Source organism: Haliotis rufescens, unplaced genomic scaffold (genome assembly GCF_023055435.1).
Source record: "Haliotis rufescens isolate VD_foot unplaced genomic scaffold, xgHalRufe1.0.p SCAF_6, whole genome shotgun sequence".
Lineage (NCBI taxonomy): Eukaryota > Metazoa > Mollusca > Gastropoda > Lepetellida > Haliotidae > Haliotis > Haliotis rufescens.
The window spans coordinates 19,311,572-19,327,251 of NW_025964334.1; the positions used below are offsets into that span (position 1 = coordinate 19,311,572).

At 41.5% G+C, this 15,680-nt stretch overlaps 1 protein-coding gene across 1 annotated transcript; it reads right to left on the reverse strand.

The window, feature by feature from the left end:
• Window positions 1-5,293: 5,293 nt before the first annotated feature.
• LOC124122960 (glycine N-acyltransferase-like protein 3) lies at window positions 5,294-14,859 on the reverse strand. The gene is made up of 5 exons (XM_046486172.2): window positions 14,633-14,859; window positions 13,680-13,796; window positions 10,293-10,395; window positions 7,296-7,413; window positions 5,294-6,760 (listed from the first exon to the last, which is right to left on the reverse strand). Exons 1-5 carry the CDS (start codon window positions 14,705-14,707, stop codon window positions 6,358-6,360), a joined length of 816 nt encoding a protein of 271 aa, XP_046342128.2. The 5' UTR covers window positions 14,708-14,859; the 3' UTR covers window positions 5,294-6,357.
• Window positions 14,860-15,680: the final 821 nt, after the last annotated feature.

The following is a 15,680-nucleotide window of genomic DNA, read 5'->3' on the forward strand; positions in this document are numbered from 1 at the left end:
AGGGGTAGGGATCTCTGTGACTGAATCACTTTTTGAAGGATCGACTTGAATGCCATCTTTCCTGAATATATGCCCTAAATAGATGACTTGTATTGTTGTAAATTTACATTTGTTTGGCTTGGAAAATAGTATGATGTCATCTACATGCATTAGTATGTAACTCCAATTCATTTCTTTTAATGCCACTGAAACGGTTTGCTGAAATGACATAGAAACATTTTTGAGGCCAAAAGGGATTCCATTAAAAAACACCATCGTGGGTAATGTAAACCAACTTGTGCTTTGCATCTGGATGGCGAGGTACAAGCATAATCAAGCACACTAAAAGATTTGTCATGGCTGTCACCTCTGGCATTAACAACATCTTCAAGAGGGAAAAATATAGGCTTGGTAACTGCATTGAGGCGTCTATAATCTACGACAAAACGGTAAGAGCTATCACGTTTTTTAACCATGACAATTGGAGACTGTCATTCAGAAGAACTGGGCTGAATGATATCGGCTTCTAACTGGTCTAGAACATTCTTTCCTAATGGCTGCGTTTTGCCTTTAAAAAGGAAGTCTAATGGGTCTGGCGTCACCTGTTTCTATATTGTGATGATGTAAGTGCGTGTGACTTAATTCTGACCAATCTGAGGCAAAAACTGATCTTTGTGATTGGAGAAATTCATTTTACTGTATACGTGTACTTACAGTGTTGTTACTATTTTTAAAACGCTTTTGAGGACAAAAGCTCCATGACGTTCAGGGGTATTGTTATAGTGTAAACCACTTCAATAGGTTTCTTTAAAAGGTGTAAGTGACAGAGCAGGTCTCCCCACTTGGAACACTCTGTCCAGGTGTATGTTCTGTAACATGATTACTATCAACATGTACCTTTACCATCGTTATTCCCCATCAACAATAAATATGGCTGCTGTCTTAAACGTCACCCCTGAGTTTTGTTTTCTGTCGTCCACCCTGAACTACCAACCGAGGGCAAAACACGCCCTTGAAAAGTACCAACACAGTCTTCTGGACACTGTGTCAAGTGAGTGACAGAATGGCCGTCTCAGCTTGTGACGTCCCGTGACAGTACGATTCATCAGAAGAAGGATGCGTATGTAGCGTTTTTACTGGTTTGTAGTCATAAGAGGTCTGCCACTCTTAGGCCTGTCTCCCGTCTGTTCAGTATGCCTGTAACAGACCATCAGCGTGGTGACTGTCATTCGGCTACAGCCAAAACTCCTTGCGACAAATTGGTCATGCATTGCTCCTTGATGTATAATACCAACCGCTTGTTCTCTCAGTTGTATCCTTATTCTTAGCATGCTATTTGTCACTGTCCAACGGTTTGGGTGTGAATGAACAGTACATAGTTCCTTTTAATCCATATATTTGTAGGCTGCCATGCTGCAAATGCAGAAAAAGTTTCACTGATCTGGGTACTGTAGCATTTACATTACTCAGCAAACTGTTTTGGTTGTGTTTGGGCGATAGATTCAATGTGTCCAACTTTTTGTTTGGTGACTTTCTCTTGTTCGTGAGTTTACCTTAAAAGATATGCTATTTATGTCTATCTAAAAAAATAAATAAATAAAACATCTCTAAAGAAGAAAAAAATATCAGCCCCTAAAAATGAAGAAAAAAACTCCATATCTTGTACTAGTCCGGACTAATACTGATTTTATAGTGCTATCCCATAGAGATATTGTTTTAAGCTCGTATGACAAGTCTTGAGCAGGTTCAAATGTTTATTCAGGAATGTTACAGTCATGCATAGCATTTAAGATGGCTGGCCCAAGCGAGCTCATGTGTTACATCGCACGTGAAGTTCCATGCATGTACCTCCCCTACACCAGTAACTACCTTCACAGAATCTATTCCACATGTACCACACCGCTGTTTAACATGAATACCCCACTCAGACACAGTATACTGACTCAGAGCCGACCAGTCCTTGTTTTTAGACCTTTAATGCCAAGCGCCAGGCAGGGTAGCAACAAGTACAATATTTTAACATCTTTTGGTATGATGCAGTTGCTCTCAGGGCAGACGCTGTACCACTAGGCTGACCGGTGAAGATCCGGGGTAGAATAAGTTTTCAGCAACCCATGCTTGCCGTAAAGGCGACTATGCTTGTCGTAAGAGGCGACTAACGAGATCGGATGGTCAGGCTCGTTGGCTCGGATGATGAATGTCATCGTATCCCAACTGCGAAGATTGATGCTCATGATGACAATCACTTTATTGTCTGGTCCAGACTTGATTATATACAGCAAGCCGTCATACAGCTGGAATATTGCTGAGTGCTGCGTTCAACAACAAACAAACAAACCATCCCTTCACTTCTACTTTTCTATACCTGAACATCCAGGGTAGAATAGGTCTTCAGCTACCCATACTTGTCTCTAGCCACGCAGATAACAATAACATTTTTTGAAAAACAAAACTAGTAATATGTAAACAAACATACTATTATGAAAACAAAACTAGGAATATGGTTTCACAACAATCACTTCCTGAAACATTGGTTATTATTTTCAAGGAACAAGGGGTATTAAGTTGACACAATCATAGTGGTATATATATGATACTGTTGACATTGATATATCTACAGTGGTAAAGTTATGAGTATATTTTTAATAATTAATCTTTTGAAAGTAATAACTCTATTGCTGTAATACATTTTATAATGAAGTAGATCAATGGTAACATGCAGATATTGTATATTGTTAAAATTGAAACCTACAACGTTCTGAGTGCGTTTGTTAGAGGTTACTTTTATTTTGTATGTATTTCGTCATATTGATTTACCGAATGTTGTTACAGAAACGAAACATATAAATCATTCGCATGAAATGTTAATGCTATTTTTTCCCGATGTTAAGAGATACTTTAAAATCTTTTCCAAATGTTGAAATCAAAATTGATAGAACTTGATAGGGAAAACTGGTTTAATGGACTTTGGAATGACAGTGGCCATACAAAAGGTACTAAGCTAAGAATATTTAGATTGTTTAAAAATACACTGAATGTTTCATTTTATGTATGTCATATTCTGGATAGACCATGATGAAGTACTTTAGCTAAACTTCGCTGTGGAACTTTACCCTTAGAATGAGGAAGAGGTCGTTATACACGTCCGAAAACCCCTGTTTCTGAACACGTCTGTAAATTTTGTAATGGCCAAACTGTTGTAGATGAAGTTCACTTTTTGGTAACATGTGACTGTTATAGAGATCTAAGACTTAATCATTGGCAGAAAGTATCCCATATTAACCCCTCGTTTATTACCATGTCTCCGGCAGACCAAACCATATTCTTAATGCAGTGCGACGATCTGGTTAAACCACTTGCAGCGCAATCTTCTCAATTTTTCAGAGAAGAAAATATAATATAAAATAATAAATTGGGTAGTTGTATACATGAGATAATTCATATCATTTTCACTGTTGTTTTGCTGTGTTGTATGATTGTTGTATGGAGATGCTGCGTTGTGTGATGAGTGACTGGCCTGTAAGATTGTGCTGTATGCTTGTTTCGTATTGTCGGAATTAATTGTGTTTGTGTGTTGTTTAGTTGGGAGTGTGTATATGTGACAGTGGATTGTTACTTTGTTAGTGTCTTTGTACGTGGTTGATGCTTCATTTTGTGGAAGTCGGAAAGGATGTGGTTGCGAGTGAGGGCGTGATTGATAATGCAGATAAGGGAGTTGGTATGGATGCGGGAATGGGTACAGGTGAGGGTATGTTTGAGAAATAGGGTGTGGGTGAGGATACTGTGTGACAGTGTGGGTGAGGGTATGTTTGAGAAATAGGGTGTGCGTGAGGATACTGTGTGACAGTGTGGGTGAGGGTATGTTTGAGAAATAGGGTGTGCGTGAGGATACTGTGTGACAGTGTGGGTGATTGTATGTTTGAGAAATAGGGTGTGCGTGAGGATACTGTGTGACAGTGTGGGTGATGGTATGTTTGAGAAATAGGGTGTGCGTGAGGATACTGTGTGACAGTGTGGGTGATGGTTTGTTTGAGAAATAGGGCGTGCGTGAGGATACTGTGTGACAGTGTGGGTGAGGATACTGTGTGACAGTGTGGGTGATGGTATGTTTGAGAAATAGGTGTGCGTGAGGATACTGTGTGACAGTGTGGGTGATGGTATGTTTGAGAAATAGGGTGTGCGTGAGGATACTGTGTGACAGTGTGGGTGATTGTATGTTTGAGAAATAGGGTGTGCGTGAGGATACTGTGTGACAATGTGGGTGATGGTATGTTTGAGAAATAGGGTGTGCGTGAGGATACTGTGTGACAGTGTGGGTGAGGGTTTGTTTGAGAAATAGGTGTGCGTGAGGATACTGTGTGACAGTGTGGGTGATAGTATGTTTGAGAAATAGGGTGTGCGTGAGGATACTGTGTGACAGTGTGGGTGAGGGTATGTTTGAGAAATAGGGTGTGCGTGAGGATACTGTGTGACAGTGTGGGTGAGGGTATGTTTGAAAAATAGGGTGTGCGTGAGGATACTGTGTGACAGTGTGGGTGATTGTATGTTTGAGAAATAGGGTGTGCGTGAGGATACTGTGTGACAGTGTGGCCGATTGTATGTTTGAGAAATAGGGTGTGCGTGGGGATATTGTGTGACAGTTTGGGTGATTGTATGTTTGAGAAATAGGGTGTGCGTGAGGATACTGTGTGACAGTGTGGGTGAGGGTATGTTTGAAAAAAAGGGTGTGCGTGAGGATACTGTGTGACAGTGTGGGTGATTGTATGTTTGAGAAATAGGGTGTGCGTGAGGATACTGTGTGACAGTGTGGGTGATTGTATGTTTGAGAAATAGGGTGTGCGTGAGGATACTGTGTGACAGTGTGGGTGAGGGTTTGGATGTGATTGAGGGGTTGTCAGCTAGGGTTTGGATGTGTTTGAATGAGCGGGTGTGTTTGAGCGGGTTGAGTATGCTGCTGTGAGTGAAGGACTGGATGTGGGAATGGATGTGGTTGTGTGTATATAGGATGGTTGTTCGGGGGATATTATGTCTTTATGAGTCTTTTAGTGTCTCGTAGGCCATTTTGGCTGGCCTCTGAGATTTTACATTCTTGCCTTGTCATTTTATATGTAAAGCGGGTATAATAAAATATTCTTCTTCTCTTCTTCTTCTTATCTCTTCACATCCGCGCACCTGGTGCAACCTTTAGACATCAATGTTCCGACAATCAAGCGAAGAAATGCAAACGTAAAACAAATCATTTTGTCCACACTTGTGTATATTATGACGATTTTTGTTCAGGTATACACTTACTTTTAATAAAAAAGATGACGGCTTTCAAATGAACCTCTTTATTATTTATACATATTTGCCATAAGAAATATTTCATATAAAGGAAATATGTATATGGTGAAGTGAGCTTCTTTCACTTGACATCTTACAGGAATTTCTATGTTCACATAAACAGCAGATTGTCAAAAATATTTTCATCATGGCATTTTAAATCATATTTAATGCGGGAGTATATCGGCGATAGTGGGTAAACTGGTACTGTTTGTTAATTTGGGGATTATATATTTATTGCAATTTTATACCAAGATATGATAATGCGTTTATACATTTTAATAAGCAGTGGTTCTCTTTCAAATTCGCTGAAGACCATGAAAACTGGTATTGAGTAACAAAATCAAGCTGCATTTTCCAAACCATACATTAAAATCGGTGCAGTCTGGATTAAACATGTGCGTCTTATGACATTATATGGGTACTTGCATCAATGGGTAGGTATGCCACACAATTTTGTTGGGCCATGCTGATCCCAAGTCTGGATCCAAGTTATCTTGTAAAGATATGCTACAATAACTGTGACAGTGAGGAGTATGACAAACATCTTAACACATCAAAGTGATGGTATCCCCAGCTATCCATAAAGCTTTGATGTCTGCATGTGGAACCGTAGAAGAATTGCAGACAAAGGGAACAACACACACATGGAAATAGCTTTTCAGGTTTATTATTATTACTATTTTATATTTTTTCTTAAAGGTTAATCATCACATTTCAGAAACAACCCTTACATGCCTACGTGGCTAGAGGTTACTAGGACTTTATCTATCAGATAGTAAAAAACAGTTTTATTGTCAACAGTTGCTTCTTGGTTAAATTCAAAGCATCTGGATAAGTGTTCACAGACAATTAAAAAATGCCTTCAACAAAAATTACATTGTCGCAAGATGTGTTCCTTTAAAAATCCAGGCTAATAGTTAAAAAAGGATATATGGTTTTGTAGATGTAGTATGTCTTGAATATGTCTTTACTTGACTACGCCTGATCTTAACTGCTCATACGTACAGTCTGTAAGGTTTGAGAAACATTGAAAGATCATAGATCTGCACATTACTAATCACAAAATATCCAGTCAAATGACATATCTGGAATAACCTCAAATCCGATACCTTCATGCATCTTAATAGACGGCGTGTTTACACGTTGTATCATGACAAACACCTCTTTCTTTTTCTGTAGATGTTTAAATGCGAGATGAGACATGGCGACCTTCCCGTACCCCTTCCCTCGGTGCTCCTCCAGCACGTACAGCACCCCCAGACACCCGTAGTGATAGGTAAGGGCGTATCCCAACAGCTCCCCCTCCTGGTTGTAAAGACAGGTGGAAGGAAGTGAGGTTATTAAGTGCTTGATGTAGGCTTCAGATACATCTCCATTGCGTAAGTCCCACACCGAATTAACCAGGGCTGCTCGATCTGCCCCTAGGCTTGAGAGGGTACAGCCTTCAGGAACGGGCCTGCGAAGATTAATTATCACAAAAATTCAAAATATCCAAATACATCTAAAATGTAAGAAATTCCTTCATATACTGTTGACCATTTGTATCTGTAAAGCATCATAATGTATACAGGGGCACGAGAGCCCCAGTTGTGTAAGGCGCCTCAATTAGCTGTGCAGAGTTGCGTCCCTTGGGCACGTCAGAAACCTATAATTGTGGGTTCGAATCCCAGTTCGCCCTGATTATGATTCTAGGTCTGCAGCACCATACATGTGCTCGTGGGTGAACGTCTGAGATCTGCATCACTTCGGGCTTTCCTCCACATCAAGCTGACACGCCACGATATAACTGGAATACTGTTAAAAGCGGTATTAAACTCAACTCATTCACTCATAATCAAGACAAGTGCATCATTTACTTTGACACACTTCGTAATGAATTCCACAATATGTCATGTTTGTCGACATGATGTTTGAATGGTTCTCGTTGTTAAGCAAGTACACAAAGATTATTGTAAGTGTAGGAGCCTAAGCGAACTATGGTATAGATGTACCTGAGTTTCAGTGTATCTTGCGTGACTTTCAGGTAGACAGCGTCAGTGTGTGTACCGGTGGGAACACGGTGAAGTTGTATCACTTCTGTCAAAACCGGCATTAGCCCACTGGCCACGCCTGATAAATTGAAAGAAAGGATTACATGTAGGAGGTAGGGTGTATGCACCACGCTAAATAAGTGCAATAATCTTAATCGTGACGTTTAACCCCATTTCATCTCAGTGGTGCAGTCATTAAAGCGGTTGCTCGTCACACCAAAGACCCGGTTTCAATTCCCACCATGGGTACAACATGGGTTTGTTCTATGACGTTTCCATATTTGTAAAAGTGGGTCAGTGACATTCGTGTTGATTGCAGTAAATGTTTCAAAATCGACATTGTTGTTTCTTTTTATTTGATAACAAATTCCATCCATTTTAGCTATAATAACGGTAACGCTATTTTTCAGGGCATTATCATTTGCAGAAGCCCCCGGTCTTTTCAACTGCCCTCCTTCGTCGGGCAGTTAATGGAAGACCTCGGGCTTCTGCAAATGATAATGCCCTGAAAAATAGCGTTACCCTTATATTGAGACTTGCTTATGAAGCCTTTTCAGGCTTGGGACCATGTGGTGTGAAAGTAAATATTCCTATTTCAAGCAGTGTGTAAGGAAATTACAAAATTACAAGCATATTGATATGACTTGGATCAAGACATCACTGTTTCACTGCTACCTCTCTACAGCACCAAACTTGACGATGTAGTTCCTTTTGACCCTACTATTTATAGTGGAGATACACGCCAAGAAGCTGTGTCTAGAAACATGAGTACAAAGACAACAACAGTAGTATGGTGTTGATTACATCTGAAAATGAAAAAGGTTTGAGTTACGAGTCATTCTCATCAAAGATGATATCCCATATTTCATTTTAAACCCAGTAACACAGTTGGTGCCTGTTTCTACTATGGGTTTGCATGCTCTTGTTACTGAAAGTAACGATACTCCGTCTCTGAGTAAAAACTTTTGGAACCTTTCCTGATATCAGTTTATAAAGTTAATGAAAACACTTATTTTTCTCTTAAACATTCAGTCCCTTTTATTAGAGATGGAGAATGTGAGAGTCACCCCCGGAAAAGACACCTCTGCCTGAGTCACGACAGCATTTGAGGGACAACATACAAGGGATTCTACCCAATCTTGATGCAACAGTTCTCCAAAATCTAATGATGAGTCTGGAGAAGCTTGGAGTAGAGAGCCTAGCTGATATGACTTCTGTTGAAGAAAGTGACCTGAAGAAGCTTGGAGTAGAGTGCCTTGCTGATATGACTTCCGTTGAGGAAGTGACCTGGAGAAGCTTGGAGTAGAGTGCCTAGCTGATATGACTTCCGTTGAGGAAGTGACCTGGAGAAGCTTGGAGTAGAGTGCCTAGCTGATATGACTTCCGTTGAAGAAAGTGACCTGGAGAAGCTTGGAGTAGAGAGCCTTGCTGATATGACTTCCGTTGAAGAAAGTGACATGGATGATAGTTTGACACCTATTGCGACCAGAGTGAGTGAGTGAGTGAGGTTTTACGCCGCTTTTAGCAATATTCCAGCAATATCACGGCGGGGGACACCAGAAATGGGCTTCACACATTGTACCCATGTCGGGAATCGAACCCGGGTCTTCGGCGTGACGAGCGAACGCTTTAACCACTAGGCTACCCGACCGCCCCTTATTGCAACCAGAAGGATAATGAGACACAGTCACCAGGTGAGGTGTCACAATTTTAGAATTATTTTTGTATGTAGGTTTGCAGATTGTTAGGAATAAGAAAGTAAGCAATTGCAAATATTAATCTGGTATTGCCGTCACAATGCACATTCTATATGTGAGTGGAACTGATTACCTTTATGGCACATGTTACTGACACTACGTCCGCTGTCTATATAGTGTTATGTTTAGGAACTCATTGAATTGAGCAAAGGATTTTATGCAATGCTACTTTAATAAGTTTGGTAAGTCTTGTCTCTTTGGGGCACAGAAACTTTGAGCTTTGGTGCATTCATTAGTTTAACACTGATTAAGGCATTATTAAAGTAGAAAATGGAAATGATTTGATCCCCTGTCCTTTAATCATACCTTAGATCATGTAGATAGCAACTACTTCATTTGTCGATTTTATTTGCAGTATTGTGTGCACCCGGATTCGATAGATCAAGTGTTTCCTCACTCAATACAAGTCAAAACACACCACAACTTCCAGGAACACGTTTCTGTAGCTCATTAACTTCTTCAGTTCACTCAGGCCTGAAAATATTGTCACAGTCACCATCAAGTTGTCAAGCTATTTCACCCCCTTCCACGTTTGTAAGTCTTACAGATAGTTACAGCACACAGTCACCATCAAGGTGTCAAGCTATTTCATCCCCTTCCACGTTTGTAAGTCTTACAGATAGTTACAGCACACAGTCACCAGGCGTAATGGCACCTCCACCTTTTAGTGCATCCTCCTCAACTGGCTCATCACCACCCCGAAGTCCCATCCTTATTGAAGTCGGAAATAGAGATCCAAACTAGGCATCTAAGTTTCAGATACAATGGGACCGTCCACCCAGGGACATTTGCAGACCAAAGCTGACGAACTTGCAGTGAAATTAGGCCATGAAGATTTCACGTGTAACACTGCAATTACGTGTATTGTGTTTTGTCTTATCCAAGATGGCGGACGTTTCCGAGCGAAAACGTGTATAACGAACAACGGATATAACGAACTGATTTCTCTGGTTCCTTGTAGTTCGTTAAATCTGAGATGGTTGGTGGTTTTTGTTTATAGAAAACAGTTTCATTTGAATCAAGTTGGGGACAATTGAAACTTGTACAAATATTCTCACACATACATTCACACACACAAATATTCTCACACCTACATTCACACACACACATCGCGATCGATGCACATATATATGTACGCCCATGTGCACATTCCCATAAGTTAATACATGCATTGTACCCACGATATGGTTATTTGTCTCACATTCAAACCGTTTCCCCTTTGACCAGTCCAAGTTGTGTAGAAGGCCCCTCAGTGCATCGTGGTCGGTGGCGTACAGGTTCACAATCGGCTCCAGATACTTCAACTGTCGGGGGGAATATTTTTGTCAATTGCGTGGACCGCTACATGTTGCAAGTCATTTATCCGATGGAAATATCAGAATCAGTGTCACATGCGGGTTTTATCTTGTAGTGGAAAGTACAAAAACTGTTGCGTTGTAAAAATAACACCCCCAAGAAGAACTCCTGGGGAGCAATTTGTAAAATGAACAAATAATAATTAATTCTGTAATTCAGATCAATTTTTATATTCATAAAAATAACTAAGAAATGCTATTATCATTTTGTCGTCTGCAAACTGACAAAAAACAATATTCCCCAAATTCGATCTACACATACTTATCCTTAATACTATGTACTATGGGTTTCGTGATATATACAGGTTATGCATTTTTGGAAATATAGCTCAAATAGGTTTCAGAATTGTATTTTGGGGAAGAAATGAAATGATATATATTTACGCGTGAATTAGTCACGTGACACCGCCGCGTGTATTTTCTAAAGTTGTATTTGAGCAAGGTGATTATGGTGTATTTTTCAGATATTTCCACACAAGAGCCCGTTTTGTTCATCAGTTTCGGATAAATATTTCTCTCTCTTCTAATGAAATAAAAAGTAAAATGAGACGCGATCACGTGCGCGCTATAACGGGGAGTTGGCGATCGGCGATAAGTGGTCGCTCTACATTGAAACCGAAGAAAGGAGGTATGCCAACAAAAGGATTTTACAAAAAGAGCTAGAAAGACGAAACACCATCGAAGATTGCTCACGATATATATATACGGGGTCAAATTAAAAACTTCACATTTTTAAAAGTAATCCCATATATGATATACAAAGGACAAATGTATCAGAGAAGGTGATTTTTAATCATTAATGTCCAAAGAAGGATTTTAAATAACGGTGGTAACCATAATTTGTTCCAAGCACCTACGGTATTCGGTAATAACATCAACAGTTTAAATCATAAGTCCTAAGCACGAGAATCTGATGGCACAAAAGTTCAGTAGCGTGTATGGCCACCATGTGCGTTGACAACTGCCACACAACGCCTCCGCATGGACATTGTGATACTTGTGAACACATGATTGGGAAGACGACGCAATTGTTGCTGCAAAATGGTGCCAAGATCTTGCAAATTCTGTGGTTGGTTCTGGAGAGTGCGCAGATTCTGCCAAGAGCATCCCAGACGTGTTCGGTGGGATAGAGGTCGGGAGACCTTGACGGCCAGTCCATGACGTTGACTACCGCATTCTGAAGGAAAATCCTTGTCAAAATTGCTGTGTGGGGTCTGGCATTGTCGTGTTGGAAGATCAAACCGGGTCCATGTGCTGCCATAAAAGGCAGTAGTTCTGGTGCCAGTACCTGCTCGCGGTAAGCAGCAGCGTTGAGGTTGCCACGGATGACAAGAAGCCTTGAACGTCCATCGTAAGTGTCGCTGTACCCACAATTGACGTTGACGTCTGTGTAATTGAGTCAGAATCGGCCCGCAGTATGGCCGTCGTGCTTGAAGGTGAGCAGTTCTCAGACGGTTTCGAACAGTTTTCGCACTCAGTCTACCCCTAAACAGTTCATTTCTGGTTGATGTAGCCGTCAAAAATCGGTTACGGAGGTGACGTGAGACAATCTGACGATCCTCTGCATGTGACGTCACACGTGGTCGACCTGGCGGAGGGCGATCAGCGGTGATACCCGTTTGCTGTAAATCATTAACAGTCCGTCGACTACAACCCATCGTCCTTGCGACTTTAGCTACGGACGTTCCCGTCTGCAACATGCCGATGGCACGTTCACGTTGCACATTTGAAGGGCGTGGCGTGACAAATGGCCGTAAAGACTTTTGTTTTCTTGTGTTTTTCTTTTTTTGTTAATGACTGCTAACAAGTATGTGAGTCAGGAAGTCACGGTAGTTAATACAACAATGTGTACAGGTACCATGTAAGTTCCCCGGTCTCCACATCGCACACATGTGGACAACAAAACAGGCAGCTGTCTTTAGCTCAGGATACTCTCTAGCTATCCTCCACGCCACGTGTGGGGTCACATCCGGATGAAGACTCTCAAAGTGCACAGTGTCAGGGTCTGATGGAAGTCTTTCCCGCCATGCTCGTACTTCAGAAGTATTCACGGCTTCTTTGACTGTTCTTTTCCATATATTCCGTTCCAGGAATGTACCGGAACTAAGAAATGCCTCCAGGTGACAGTACAATGAATACTTGTGGAGGATGCGACATATGTCTGGGACAAAGCCCATACTTGTAGATGAACACTTATGTATATACATGGAGATACGAGTCATAAAAACCTTCTTAGAAGGCAGATGATTGGAACAATTACAGAGGTGGCCAAGAAAGAATAGTTTCCTGATGCTGATAAATGATTCTATGGGGAGCCAGCCGAGAAGAGCATTAACTATGTCAGACCTAGTATGACATGGAAGTCCCTGTGCCTTTTTGAGAATGGACCTCTGTGCTCTTTCTAAAGCCAGAATTTCTGCCTTGGAAATCATCGACCAGAGTTCACACCCAAACATAGCCTTTGGAATACAAACTGCCTTAATAAGTTTTGAGCTTGTCATGGGGTTTAGAGCGCGTTTCATGCAATCCCGATTTGACGAGTGCCATGGCTGATGCTTTCATCTTTGAGCAGCTCTCCAGAGTTCTCTCCCATGAGTTAAATTCAGGTGAGGTATGGTGAAATGGGGTTTAACGTCGCGTCCAAGATTATTGCACATATATAGCGACGTGCATGTACGTGTGTGTGTTTGTGTGGCTGCTTGTACTAGTCCGGACTGATGCCGATTTATAGTGCCGAGATACCATGCCGCAGTTTAACATAAATACCCCACTCAGACACAGTATACTGACTCCGAGCCGACCAGTCCTTGTTTTAGCCCCTTAATGCCGAGCTCCAGACAGGGTAACAACAAGTACCATCTTTTAACGTCTTTTGGTATGACGCGGTCGGGGATCGAACCCCGGACCTTCCGCTCTCCGGGCGGACGCTCTACCACTGGACCACGGAGGCGGTCTAGTTAAATTCAGAGTTCAATATAATACCAACGTGCTTAAGCTCATTTGTCACTGGGATATCACGCCAGAATATCCATAATTTCTGCCTTGGAAATCATCGACTAGAGTTCGCACCCAAACATAGCCTTTGGGATACAAACTGCCTTAATAAGTTTTGAGCTGGTCATGGGGTTTAGAGCGGGGAAGCCAGGGATAATCACATTTGACCTTATTTCAATTTACGAAATAAAATTCATGTCATGCCTACACAAACTAATGCACAGACATGTATAAGATACCTTTATATCATTTGGCTTCGCCCGAACAACCATTGCTCTGCAATCCGGCCATCTGTCAACAACGAACTCGTAATCACTTATACGGTGTTCCAGCGTGGCTTCTATTTCCCCTACGATCTGAAATGAGAACAACCTCAATAAACTCAAGTCATCGACCTCTGGTAAGGCGATCCATATTTCTGTATGTGTTTCCTCATCTCTTACCTCAACAAGCAAGAGAGCGAGAGTAACTAAATAAATAAAAATAACAAACAAACTTAACTGTTTTCACTAACTATGTTACTTATTTTGTTCAATTTTAAAGTTTAGATCAATTGGTAATTTTCTATACATTATCTGTGGGGTAGATCTAGTAGCTTTGCGAGAGCGTGAGAGAGAGAGAGATGGAGGGAGGGAGAGGGAGGGAGAGAGGGAGAGAGAGAGGGAAGGAGGGAGGGAGAGAGAGGGAGAGGGAGGAAGGGAGAGAGAGAGAGGGGGAGAAGGGAGACAGAGGGGAGGGAGAGCGTGAGAGAGAGAGGGAGGGAGGGAGAGGGAGGGAAAGAGGGAGAGAGAGAAGGAAGGAGGGAGGGAGAGAGAGGGAGAGGGAGGAAGGGAGAGAGAGAGAGAGGGAGAGAGAGGGGGAGAGAGGGGAGGGAGAGAGAGAGGGAGAGAGAGAGGGGGAGGGAGAGAGAGAGGGAGAGGAGAGACGGGGAGGGAGAGACAGAGAAAGCGAGGGAGGGAGAGAGAGAGAGAGAGAGAGAGAGAGAGAGAGAGAGAGAGAGAGAGAGAGAGAGAGAGTAAAAATACAGACAGCCTTAACTCGTCCCCGGTATTGACCCACCGGTATTTCATGAAGGCCTATCCTTGTCACAATCTAGATACCTGGGACAGTCACCAGTCGGATTCTATACGGACGACATATCATTCAAAGTTCTACTGGTCTGTGATCAGGTGAGGTAAGAAAACAACGCTACCTTGATCCACGTGTGACTTGTCTTCAGTTTCTCCATCAGCTGTAGCAGCTGTGCTTCTTCGAGTCGGTCCGCCATCTTGGTTGACGTTCGCAGGGCGTGTGATTGTGGGGTTACTCAGTATAACGCGCATGTCGGGCGTTCTTTTGTGTGTATTTGCACATAGAGTTATCGCTGTTGTCAATGGCCATGCACACAGGCTCACACACGGTGCATTACACCAAACGCACCGGGGGAGCGGTTGTCAAAGAATTTATTTTGCAGACATTCATTCCTCTAGATCCAGAATATATACCGGCAGTATCACCGAGATAGCAAAACTCGTAGCAGACGACGCAACGAACCGAGGTATTGTAACGTGTGAAAATATAGAAATATTAACAAATGAAACACCGAAAATAACAACATCTTTCATTAGACACTGTTCATGTATATATACGTATAGTCACTGTGCATATTGATCCAACATCTATTCTATAGTTTCGATTACATAGTTTTAGTGACACACGTTTTGTCCTCTCCACTTGAAATAGAATAACGAAATATCGTGATTATTGATTAATGAATATAGCTGCATGTATACTCATACTTATAGGGTGAAAACAAGCCATTCCGCGATAAAACATATTACTATGAGTAATGACACAAAATGCAAAGTACGCTTTTCAAGAAATATCCATTTTCCTTGAGATACATATTATCATTGAGTTTTGATCACCATCCGGGTTAGATTCGACAATCAGGTGATTATATTGAGGCTATATTTAGCAGCGACAGTAACAAAACATACGTGCTGATGACTTTTTAAAGCGCTATTGACCAAGTTCACTGCTAAATATGTCCCGATTGTTGATTCATACACGCATGATAACCACGTAATCAAAACTTAATGGGGATTTTTCGCTATTAAAATGTATATTTCTTCAAAAGCTCACTTCGCAATTTTTGTCATTGCTGTAAGTAATATTACTTATGGGCGGAATACTCATCGCGATATAGCAATATTCCAGCTATATGACGGCGGTCTGTAAATAATCGAGTCTGGAACAGA

Bases quoted from the DNA above. Each gene is read 5' to 3' on its own strand.
- LOC124122960 (XM_046486172.2), bottom strand. From the start codon at position 14,707: ATGGCGGACCGACTCGAAGAAGCACAGCTGCTACAGCTGATGGAGAAA. The intron at 10,396-13,679 runs GTATCTTATACA...TCCCCCCGACAG, and splicing joins CGAAGCCAAATGATATAAAG to TTGAAGTATCTGGAGCCGAT. The intron at 6,761-7,295 runs GTACATCTATAC...TAATCTTCGCAG, and splicing joins CAAGATACACTGAAACTCAG to GCCCGTTCCTGAAGGCTGTA.